Source organism: Mesoplodon bidens (genome assembly GCF_964165515.1).
Source record: "Mesoplodon bidens genome assembly, chromosome: 5".
Taxonomy (NCBI): domain Eukaryota; kingdom Metazoa; phylum Chordata; class Mammalia; order Artiodactyla; family Ziphiidae; genus Mesoplodon; species Mesoplodon bidens.
Window position 1 is genome coordinate 142,989,025 of NC_138161.1, and position 12,776 is coordinate 143,001,800.

At 35.3% G+C, this 12,776-nt stretch overlaps 1 protein-coding gene across 2 annotated transcripts in view; it reads left to right on the forward strand.

Moving 5' to 3' along the window:
• The window catches only part of STAG1 (STAG1 cohesin complex component), a 449,323-nt gene that overhangs the window by 429,184 nt on the left and 7,363 nt on the right, over window positions 1-12,776 (forward strand). For both annotated transcript variants that reach the window (XM_081234436.1, XM_081234437.1), the window contains 4 exons: window positions 1,390-1,491; window positions 4,169-4,317; window positions 5,064-5,192; window positions 9,311-9,516. In XM_081234436.1, coding sequence (XP_081090562.1) covers window positions 1,390-1,491; window positions 4,169-4,317; window positions 5,064-5,192; window positions 9,311-9,516 — 586 coding nt within the window. The remainder of the gene's footprint in view (window positions 1-1,389; window positions 1,492-4,168; window positions 4,318-5,063; window positions 5,193-9,310; window positions 9,517-12,776) is intronic.

Sequence of the window (12,776 nt, forward strand, 5' to 3'; positions counted from 1 at the left end):
GGGATCGAACTGGTGTCCCTTGCATTGCAAGACCAATTTTAGCCACTGGACCACCAGGGAAGTCCCCACAAAACTATTAAAGTAGCAAAAACTGGCATTCGATTTTAGGTTTGCCTAGCTTCAAAGCTTAGCTCTTTCCACTAAACCATAAAGCCTCATCATGATTACTATAGTGATAGATGTATAAATTACAAAGCAAGCACAAATAGAGACTTAAGTGAGCAACCAGAGAAGGCTTCCAAAAGTAATGTCGAAACGGGGTTTGGTTAGATGAATATGAGCTTAATATGGTTTTCCTTGTCATCCCTTAGCAATACTGTCTTGGTTTCAAGAAATAAGCTTTATCATCCTTAGCAATTTTTACACTCCTCTGTTCTTTCTAGGCTTTAATCTTTTTGTGAATATTTTAATAGTTGTTTGCTATTCTTTATTATACATCCTTATCTATTTGGCTTTTTGCCTCATTTCTCTATGTGATCATTAAAAATCCGAATTTATTGTTGATATACCTGTCGAACCACTTTAGTGTTCTCATATACCTTTGTCTTTTTATCTGCATTGAGATATTTTTAATTGCACTGAAAGGATGATTCTTTCAAGACATTTCCCCTTTTTTTGGCTATCCTTTTTTTTTGCACCTCACATCATGGAAGTATACCCATCTTCTTGAAGATTATAAAAATCCAGTTGTCAAGCTAATATACTCACTTCTTTACATAGGTTATAGGTTTTATGCTCTAGCTTGGAAGTAACATCCAGATTTAATGGTCTCAAAGTTTTTCCTAATTATTTACTCACAAGGAAGACTCTTTAAATCCTGTGTCCAAAAATTGAATTATAAAGAAATTAGTTGAATTTTTCTTAATCACTGTTGAAGAAATCAGTGTTTTTATTTTTTATAATGGTAAAATATAGACATGTTATGGGGGATAATGAGTGCACAAAAGTATTCAGTGAAAACTTAAATCTATTACTGTAATCTGCCCTTCCCCTTATTTAGGCCTACTCCCCAGAAGTAAGCAAGCAATTTTAACTGTTTTGATTTTAGCTCTTTAAGATGTTTCTGTCAGAGTTCTGTTTCTTGATTTGTCACCTTTTAAATCTATTGAATCCATGTTGTAAAGAATGAGGAATTTTGCTCACCTATATCACTTCTTCTCCTCTTGGAATTACCAATTTTTTAGTTTTATTATTATTAGTTATTTCATAATTTTAAATATCAAATGTGTATTCCTTTAACTTTAGACAATATCTTTTAACTCTCATTAGGTTTTTAAGATGAAAAATTAAACACCTCTCTACTCACCTTTCCATTTCTTTCATGAGCCTATTCTTTATCTCATTAAATATCAACAGTTTTAAAACTATGTTTTTTTCTTTTTCTTACAGTATTACAATGACTATGGTGATATTATTAAGGAAACACTGAGTAAAACCAGACAGATTGATAAAATTCAGTGTGCCAAGACTCTCATTCTCAGTTTACAGCAGGTAAGAAATTTGAAGGGAAAGAGATGAAGAGTAGAATTAATATTATTGAGCACTTCCATGTGCTTATTATTATGTGCTAGGTATCTTACCTCATTTAAATTAGGTCATTACATTAATACATTACTATGGATACTTTCTGGTACAAAGATGTGTTAAGTGTATTTTCTTTAGGAAGACAGTCCTATAGTTCACATTTCAAATAGATGAAATCCTAAGGTGATCTATTCTTAGACCAGATGAAATGCCAAATTGGATATTTTAAAAGTAATCATTTTTAAAGAAAAAATTTAAAAATACATTTTTAAAGTATTTAATAAGGGAAGGGGCAACAGTAGTATCCAAAGAAGAAAATATGTCACATGTATTGCCTAAATAAGATTTCTAGTAAATGCCTAGTATTAACGTAGAGATGGGAGAGTTGGGGATGGCTGTAGGTATGTATGTATATATTTAGCCTATGATAAAGGTCAGTGGGGAAAGGATCGGGCCTATTCAATACGTGATAGCCCTACATAACATTCACCCAAAATAACTACTAGGTGGATTACATATAAATGTTAAAAATTAAAAGTTTATAAGAAAATAAAAGGATATTTTTATGTCCTGGAGTAGGGAAGTCCTCAAGGAAAGAAGCCACAATGTAAAAAATTGATTATATATATATATATATATATATATATATATATATATATATATATATATATATATATATATACTTAGATTTATACATCAACCAGCACTCTGAACAAAATTTAAAAAACAGTGACAGATTGTGGGAAAATATTTTTAATCATACGTAGCAGATCCTACAAATCAGTAACAAAGGTAAATAAATCCCATAGAAAAGTGAGCAAATGAAAAGCCACTTTTCAGAAGAGGAAACTTTAAAAAGCAGTAAACAATGAAAAGAGGCATAACTTAATAATATAATACAGATTGAAACAAGGAGACATTTATCACTGCCAAATAGACTGGCATGAATTAAAATGATAGTAATACCAATGATTGTTAAAGATGTGGCAAGAAAAGGTCCCTTGTGAAAGCAATTGCTCTTACCTTCTTGGAATATAATTTTGCAGTATATTTCAAAATTTAAGGTATACATTCCTTTTAAACCAGTACTTTTGCTACTTAGGTATCTACGTAGATACATGCAGGTGTGCACAAAAACATATATGTGAAAGATGTTGTACTGCAACAGTCTGTAATATTGCAAAATTGGAAATAGTCTAAATGTCCATCAACAGAGGAATGGTTAAATAAACTGATACTCTGAAGTAGCTAAACGATTTTTAAGACAAAATATTAAGTGAAAAATACCAAGTTTCAGGATAAAATATATCGTACAGTACCATTTATGTAAAAGTTAAAACTTTATATATGTCATATATTAATGTGTCTAAATTAGTCTAGAAAACTTTCAAACTTTAACAATGATTATCTTTGGAGAGAAGAATGATATATAATGGCAAAGAGAAAGAACTTTTACTTTGATATTCGTACAGTGAAATATATTCTTTGTAATTTATTTTAAATGTAAATTTTAAAGTTTAAGGCTATTGTGTACAATTATCTGTGAAAACATTTTAAAGTTTAAGAATTTATAAACAATTATCTATGTATAAATTTGAAAATCTCTGGAAGAACTGCTGTTTCTAGTCATGGCAGAGTAAGTAGTTTAAGCTGGTCTATTGCTAAAGAAACCTAAAATGGTAGACAACATAATTAATAGAAGGTAAGAGCTATTTCAGTGAAATGGTGTGATTAAAGTGTATTGAGAGACTGGGAGATGAGGAAGAAAACAAATGTAAACAATACTCAGGATCTTTGTGTGAAGAGAATGAGAAAAACGTGTTGGTAGCTGGCAGAGGAGATGGAATTAAGAAGTTAGGGTTGTTTGTTTGATTTTTAAGAAGCATGCATCTAACAGAGAGGGAATCGTTCATGAATTCAGGAGGAAGCAGTAGCTCAGGACCAAACCACTAAGTAGGTAAAGGACAGGGAGATTCAGTAGTACATAAGCAGGGAGTGGCTTTAGATGAAAGCTTGGGCTATCTGTCTCTCATAATAGAAGGGAAGGCAGATAATCTAAGTGTCTGACTTTGATGACAGAATGATGATTGCTTTTATATTCTTTAGTACTCCAGAGTTTTGTTTCTGTTATTTTGATACAATATATGTAATGTCTATGTAATTATAAAACCTCTTCACTCAGTTTAAGAACTTTTTTGTATATTTTGTTATTGGGTGGGAAAAATCACCCCATATATCTTAATGGTCTTCTTTTACATAATGTTCTTGTCTAAGATGCAATAAGTGAAAAAAACAAAGTTCTGAACCCTGTATTTCATATATTACCATTCCTGTGAAAATAACAAAAAGAATACATAGATGTTTATGAACACATAATATATTTTTGTAAACATATTTCCTTTTCCCAACCCAAAATGTGTTTCTTCTTGGTAAAAAATTAATCACACAACTAGCATGAAAATGAGCTCAAGAAATAGTAGATGACTTGGAGAACGGGAACAGTGTGGCTACTGTTAGTACAAGGAGGGAAATATGTATTTTACCATATGGCTTTTAAATATTTTTAAATTATATTACTTATTCTAACAATAAATAAATACTTCTTAACTATAAGTTTTTTCCTCTTTTTTTTTCTTTCTACCAGTTGTTTAATGAACTTGTTCAAGAGCAAGGTCCCAACCTAGATAGGACATCTGCCCATGTAAGTGGCATTAAAGAATTGGCACGTCGCTTTGCCCTTACATTCGGATTGGACCAGATCAAGACACGAGAAGCAGTTGCCACGCTTCACAAGTGAGTGAGCTAAATAAACAATCTGTTATATACAGTCTGGTTTACTGGAATTTACCAGAAACAACTATTATATGACCAATTTTTAAAGGGACAAATGTTAGAATTTTCAAGTTATGAGAACTTTAGAGGTTGTCTAATCTAGTGATTCTCAACCAGGAGGGTATTTTTAATTTGAAAAATAGTTAGCTACTTCACATATTTTTTCATCTTATAAAGTATAGAAAGGAAAGTTTAACAGGATGTTCTTATCTGGTCTATTGGTGAGAAAATGTTGTGGGAGACATAGGTTTAAAAGCACTGTGCAACTTCATTTCATAATGGAAAACTGAATGACAAAAAATTTTAAGTATCTTACAATAACTCAGACACCTGCTTGGTACCGTGACCAACTCTAAGAACCAAATTTTCTAACAATCTCAGTATCTTTCCAGGGTATTCTGTTATCTCTAAAAGCTACACAGGAATTTAGCTTTGTGGGTGTTTAGCTATTTCTTATTATTTTTCCCAATATAAGTTGTGAAATATATGTTCACAATATAAGTTGTTTTCCACTGTAAATAGTAAAATTAAATATTATTATACAACTATGTTATACAAATTAACATTATTTTACCATTTGAATTTGTCAGATTTTACTCCCTTCAGTGATGATTTTGCTGCCTTCCCAACTATTTTTGAAATTCTAGCCCATTGAAGAACTATACTAGCTATTTGGAAAAATAAGACAATATTTTCTTTTATTTCAGGGATGGCATAGAATTTGCCTTTAAATACCAAAATCAGAAAGGACAAGAATATCCGCCTCCTAATCTGGCTTTCCTAGAAGTACTAAGTGAATTTTCATCTAAGCTTCTTCGACAAGACAAAAAGACTGTGTAAGTTGCATGTTGCAGGACAAGTGGCTTTTATCATGACACCATTATAATTTTAAATGTTTAATTTTTGAAAAAAATCATCTAGATATAATTACTCTTGGTAACTTAGGCTCTGATAGGTTGTTTTAGGGCAGCAGTCCCCAACCTTTTTGGCACCAGGGACTGGTTTCGTGGATGACAGTTTTTCTCCGGATGGGGGGTGGGGGTGGGGAATGGTTCAGGTGGTAATGTGAGCTACGAGGAGCAGCAGATGAAGCTTCGCTTGCTCACCCGCCGCGCACCTCCAGCTGTGTGGCCCAGTTCCTAACAGACCCGGGGGTTGGGGACCCCTATTTTTTTTTTTTTTCCGTACGCGGGCCTCTCACTGTTGTGGCCTCTCCCGTTGCGGAGCACAGGCTCCGGACGCGCAGGCTCAGTGGCCATGGTTCACGGGCCCAGCCGCTCCACGGCATGTGGGATCTTCCCGGACTGGGGCACGAACCTGTGTCCCCTGCATCGGCAGGCGGACTCTCAACCACTGCGCCACCAGGGAAGCCCTGGGGACCCCTATTTTAAGGGACTATAATTTTCTTTCAAACTTTTATATAGTTTTTCTTTGATTGTTTACCTTTCAGTACCCTAGAATTTGCAAGTGGAAATGATTTCTTATTCTCTAATTCAAAGATCTATGAACACTGGCTTAACTATTGTGGAACACTTTCTTCTTTCCTTTTATATTAATTATATTTTAGTTTTGTTTTTGACTTGTTTCAAGAAGACTGAAGGTCCATTTCACTTATAGTTTTCTTTAGGATGCTGTTCAGGTCTTCTATTTTCTTTTTGTTCAGTTGTTCTATCCATTACTGTAAGTGGGGTATTAAAGTCTCCAACTATTTTTCCTGAATTGTTATTTCTCCTTTCAGTTCTCAGTTTTCGCTTCGTGTGTATTTTGGGGCTCTGTTGTTAGGTGTATATATGTTTATAATTGTTACGTCTTCCGGGTGGATTGACTCTTACTTATCACTATAAAATGTCCTCCTCTGTCCCTAGTAATTTTTTTCTTAAAGTCTATTTTGTCTGATACTAGTGTAACCACTCCAGCTCTATTTTAGTTACTATTTGCATGGTATAGCTTTCTTTCCATCCTTTCCCTTTCTGCCTTTTTGCCTTTGAATCTAAAGTGTGTTTCTTGTAGACAGCATATACAGGCATACCTCAGAGATATTGCAGGTTCACTTCCAGACCACCACAACAAGAAAGCAAATATTGTAATAGATAAAGCAAGTCACCTGAATTTTTTGGTGTCTCAGTGCATAGAAAAGTTATATTTACACTCCACTGTAGTCTGTTAAGTGTGCAATGGCATGATGTCTTAGAAACAGTGTCCATACCTTACTTAAAAAATACTTTATTGCTTAAAAATGCTAACCATCATCTTGACAATGCGGAGTTACTGCAAACCTTCAGTTTGTATAAAATGTAGTATCTGCAAAGCACAGTAAAGCAAAGCACAATGAAATGAGGCATGCCTGTAGTTAGATCATGTTTTTTCTTTTGAAACAGTCTCTGCCGTAATAATTTCTATTTTTTATATGTCTGTGCCTTTGTTTTTCCCTCTTTTATTGCCTTCCTTTATATTAAGTGGCTATTTTCTAGTGCAACATTTTAATTCCTTCAGAGATCTTTAATTATATTTTTTAGTTATTTTCATAGATGTGGGTATGAAGTACCATCTCCTGTCATTTCCTTACTCTAATACATCTTTGCTGTCACACACTTTCTCTGTGTACGTTGTCAAGTACACATTTCTAAGTTATTGTCCCAGTGACAGAGCAGTGCATAGTTTTATACAATTACTTTTTAAAATCAGTGAAAAGGACAAAAGATAAGTATATATGCAATTATATTGTCCTTTATGACCACCTGATAATTACCCTTCAGCACTCTGTTTTTTCCTGTAAATTCAGATTACTCTCTGATTTGTTTTTAGCCTGAAGAACTTCCTTTAGTATTTCTTGTAAAGCAAGTAAGCCAGCAACAAATTCTCTAAGCTTTTGTTCATTGGAGAGTGTTTTTATTTCATCTTTAGCTTTGAAATATAGTTTTCTAGATACAAGATTTTGGGTTGATAGCGTTTTACTTTCAGCACATTGACTATGTTATCCTGCTGCCTTCTGGCCTCTACTGTGTCTGATGAGAAGTCAGCTTTTAAACTTATTGGGAGTTCCCTTGTGTGTAATGAGTTACTTTTCTCTTACTATTGATACTTTTCAAGATTTTTTTAATCTTTGACATTCAACATTTTCAGTGTGATACATCTGGTTGTGGACCTCTTTGCATCTATCCTGCTTGGACTTTGTTGAGCTTTGAAAATGTGTAGATTCATGTTTTTCATCAAATGTGGAAGTGATTAGCCATATTTCTGCAAATTTATTTCTACACCTTTCTTCTCCTGGTACTCCCATTATACATGTCAGTGTACTTAATGAATCCCACATTTCTCTCAGGCACTGTTCATTTTTCTTCATTTTTTTTTCTCTCTGCTCTTCAGATTACATAATCTCTGTTGATACGTGTTCAAGATTACTGATTTCTCTTCTGCCAGCTCAGATCTGTTGAGCACCTTTAGTGACGTTTTAATTTCCATTGTTGTACTGCAGAATTTCCATTTGATTCTTTTTTTTATATTTCTATCTTCTTATTCATTTTCTCTATGTAATGAGAGATAGTGTTATTATACTTTTAATTCTTTAGACATGGTTTTCTTTAGTTCTTTGAACATATATATAATAATTGCTTTGCAGTTGTTGTGGGCCAAGTTTCTATTGCTTGGGGTTTTTTCCTACATATGGATTACATTTCCCTGTTTCTTTGTCTCATAATTTTTTGTTGCAAACTGACCATTTTAGATAATATATTGCATATGTGATACATTGTAAAATAATAATTTAGCTACTCTTGATATTCATTCTTTATCCTCCTAGAGATAGATGTTGTTGGTTGCTTGGTCATTTATTTGGAGTAACAAACTCTGTGAGGTCTGTTCTCTTGCAGTATTCAGCCTCTGCTGTCCCTACTCAGATCTTTTCTTCCCTTGTTTTTTATCATTTAGCCTGTGGCAGCCCCTTATTAATCAAAGGTTGTGCTTAAACCTCCTTAGCAAGTTAGATTTTTCCTGTTGGATGTGGGTGTGGCTTTTGAAAGCTGCTATCACAGTTCAGAATGTTTACTTTGCCCCATGGTCAGCCAGGGGACCGGCAGCTTAGAAGGTCCCTCTCTGATTGCTCCTGAGAAGGGCAGTCTTGGGCCATGTACCGTCTTCCAGACTAACAGGAAAACGTGTGATTTAATTTATTTATGTGATTTATTTTAACTTTAATTTTTTAGAGCAGTTTTAGGTTCATAGCAAACATGAGGAGAAGGTACAGAGAGTTGCTATCCCATAGACCCCCTGCCTCTACACGTGCATAGGCTCCCCCACTATCAACAACCAACACCAAAAAGGTTGTTTTTGCTGGGGAGAGGGTATGCCAATCTCCTCACGCCACCATTCTAGAAATCCTGCCCTGGTTTGAACACTTAGAAGACAATTCAATACGCTTTTTGAGCCAGACTTCTGATTTTTTTTTTATACATTGGTATTTAAAAACAAAGAAAGGAGTAAAGGAAGAAATACACATACACCCTTAGTAATACATTTGCTTGTTTAAAAGTATTCCAGAGGGGCTTCCCTGGTGGCGCAGTGGTTGGGAGTCCGCCTGCTGATGCAGGGGACACGGGTTCATGCCCCAGTCTGGGAGGATCCCACATGCCACAGAGCGGCTGGGCCTGTGAGCCATGGCCACTGAACCTGCGCGTCCGGAGCCTGTGCTCCACAGCGGGAGAGGCCACAACAGTAAGCGGCCCGCATACTGCAAAAAAAAAAAAAAAAAAAAAAAGTATTCCAGGAATTTGTGAAGCAAAACCTTGAATTTTCAATCCCTCTATTTCTAAAGGTAACCACTGTTAATAGTTTAATGTGTGTCCTTAAGGATTCTTCAGAACCTTCAGAGAGAGAGAGCCTCAGGTTATGAAAAAAAATTAAATAAGTGATGCATGAACTGCTTCCGTAAAAATGACCGCTTCTTTTGTGTTTCTAGTCACTCATACCTAGAAAAATTCCTAACGGAACAGATGATGGAAAGGAGGGAGGATGTGTGGCTTCCACTCATCTCCTATAGAAATTCGTTAGTCACTGGAGGTGAAGATGATAGAATGTCCGTGAACAGCGGAAGTAGCAGCAGCAAAACCTCCTCAGTAAGGAATAAGAAAGGACGACCTCCACTTCACAAAAAACGAGTAGAAGGTAAGTGTGCCTTTGTACTATGAGGCAAATAGTGTGCCAGATAGTATCAAGATAAATGAAGTGGTAAATAATCCGTTGAAGCAAGATAATACTGTTAAGCACATTATTTCCTTGTATGTTTCATATACACTGAGAGGTTCAGCCACAAAGGTTGTAACAGACAAAATGGGACAGAAGCGGGTCAAGGAAAAAGAGCTGAAAAAGCATTGAACACAGAGGAGGACAGGCACAGAGAAAAAGAGGAGACAGGAAGCTTTATAGAACTGATCCCCTTACCATAGATCTCTAATACATTACAATTTAAAATAAGACAGTCATAATGTTATTCTATCAAAATCCATCCTAACATAGGAGCAATTTTGGTAAGCTGAGGATGGAACTCTGCAGCACAGTGAATATACCAGAACAACTTCCCATTTCCACCACTTGGTCGGACATTTTATCTTTGTATATTAAATTAGTGATGGCCAGATCTGGTTTTTTAACCCTCATAGGCTATGGGGAACAGGGGGTTGAACTGTCATGAAAATGCGATCAATAATAGATATTCCTATATCCAAAAAGACTAAAGATTGCTTTATTAAACAAAGCATTAGTCTTAAACTAAGAAAACTCAAAAATGCTTATTTCCTCAAATAATCTTGCTCCATCTCCATGCTTCTCCTAATAAAATCTCTCCAAAGCAAGAGAGGACAGTGATCTGAATCATGCTCTGTTGCCCCTTTTCACAAACTTCTGTTTACCTCTGCTGCCTAAAAAATAGTGACTCGTCAAAGACTTTGCTGAAATCTGTAGCAAAATTAATCAGAATTTAAGTCTAATGTTTCTTTCATCATTGGGGAGGCAGTATTAACTATTGATGAAGAGCACAAACTCTAAATTCAGAGTTCTAGAATTCAGACCTGGCTTTCTCATTTTTCAGCTGTGTAACCTTTGAGCATGTTACTGAACCTCTCTAAGCCTCAATCACTGATCAGATGAAGGATGATCTGAGTACCTATCCTGTTAGCTATTGTGAATATTAAATTAGATACTTCCCCCAAAAAACTTAGCGCACACAGTGATTACTTAGCACAGTGCTTGGCACATAGGCAGCATTTGATAAATGTTAGCTGCTATTGTCAGAATGTTGTCATCATATAGTAATGCCCCTTTTCTTGCATCAGTCAGTAGATTAGGCTGAATGTATATTTCGAAGAGAATAAAAGATTTGAAAATATTTACAGACTTGATGGTAAAGTTTAAGATTACCTTTCAAGTTTCAGCTTTGGGGCTTAAAATCTTTTTGGTCCAGAAATGAAAACACAGAACCCTGTCTTTATAGTATAGGATCCTGAACTGTTCTCTAAAGAATGATGCCAGTCATTTCCTTTTGGAAATGTCTTCTAGAGCAGCCTTTTTATCAGGGCACCCCACATCTATTCCTCTATCTGTATTTCTTTTCTGCTCACAGCTTTTCTTAGATGTAATGGTCATCTTAGCCAGAGTTCATCAAATCCTTGCTATACCAAGAATGTGTTTTACGTGCATTATATCACTTAATCATTTATTTGTAATATGACTAATATTGTAATATGACTAATATTTGTAAAGCACTTAGGTCAGTCCCTGGCACATAATAAATGCTGTATAGATGTTTTATAAATCAATTCTGAGTTCAACAGTATTATCCAGGTTTTACACAGAAGAAACCAAAGGCTTAGAGAATTTAGATAACCATTTATCTATACATTAATGGAGCAGTTAGTATTATCGTCCTCAGGACGGAGAAGCATATATGGACCAGATAACCTAATCTGGTAATCATTAAATTGCAAAAAAGAAAACTTGCTCCGTATCAGTTTCAAATTTACCAAGTAACTAAGGTAAGTTACATGTCCAGAACCCTTAAGCAACAGAGTTTCATCTGTTTGGAATGAAGATGAGAGAGCTTTGCAAGAAGTGTTTTCATTGAGGAATCTTGAGGGTTAGGAGGATCTCTTCAAGAAGAGTGAGTTCTTCCTGAAGTTACTCTTTTATTCAGTCAGTCTTTACCAAGCACCTTCCTAAGAACTGCACTAGAGGCTGGAGATTGGGTATTAATTCCCAGTGAAGAAAGGGAGACAGAGAAGCAGGCAATTTCAGTTCAGCATGGTGAGTGCTCTGATGGGCCAAAAAGGTTCTCTGGAAACATACAGGGAGTGACCAAACTCGTAATGAATCAGGGAAAATTTTTCTGGAAAAGATGACATGTAGTAGAAAGCTGAAAGATGGTTTACCAGGTTAAGAACCTAAATGAAACCATTCCTGTGATCATAAAATTTTAAGTGCAGCAGAGAATAAAAGTTTTGAATTAAATGTTGAATGAAAAGTGGTATGAATAAAAGCAGATGTCACATATCCTTGCCGAAGAGTCAGTAGTGAGCTTCAGATCAGTGGAATGACCTTAGCCAGACAATGGGTAGGTATTTCCAGGAACAGAAAAGCCTCTCCAGAACATACATGCGTCTGACAAAAGTTTAGAAACTGGAGAATACACTGAGAGAGAGAGAGAATGCTTGATAGCAAAGGAGGAGCCTCACATGCACATGTCTCTGAGACTTATTGGGGGAGGAAAAACAATGGGATTCATACTACATTTTGTGATTAAAATTCTTCAGAAGAAAACACATAGCAGTAATACTATTTTTTAAGTCTTCCCACATCAAGGAAATGCAGTTGACCTAGAACAGTGGGGTGAGGGGGAGCATTAGGGGCACCAACCACCTGTGGAGTTGGAAATCCATATCTAACTTTACCAGGTCCATGTACTTGGTTCCGCATCCGTGGATTCAGCCAACTGTGGATGGTGTAGTACTGGAGTACATACTTATTTTTTTAAATCTATGTTTAAGTGGACCCATGCTGTTCAAACCGAATTGTTCAAAGGTCAACTGTAATTTAGAATTTTGTAGGTAGAACTTTATAATTATGTAGTATTTTATCAGGATTTAGATATGCAAATAATGCTATAAATAGTAACTTAATCTGTTCAAATCTTTATAAATGATCTTTAGAAGAAGGAAAAAATAGTGCCTGGTCTCTTGAAGAAACTTAAATCTAATTACAGAGATAACATATACACATGACAGATCGCCTGCCAATGCAGGACAGTGTATAATTAAGCCCTAAGTGAGCAAGAATGATTTTGTTTCCTCTAGAAGCTAAAAAAGAATGGTAAGTGGGGGCTGAGTGGGGTGATCAGAGAAGACTTCCCTAGAGAGGTAGAAGTTAGAGGCATG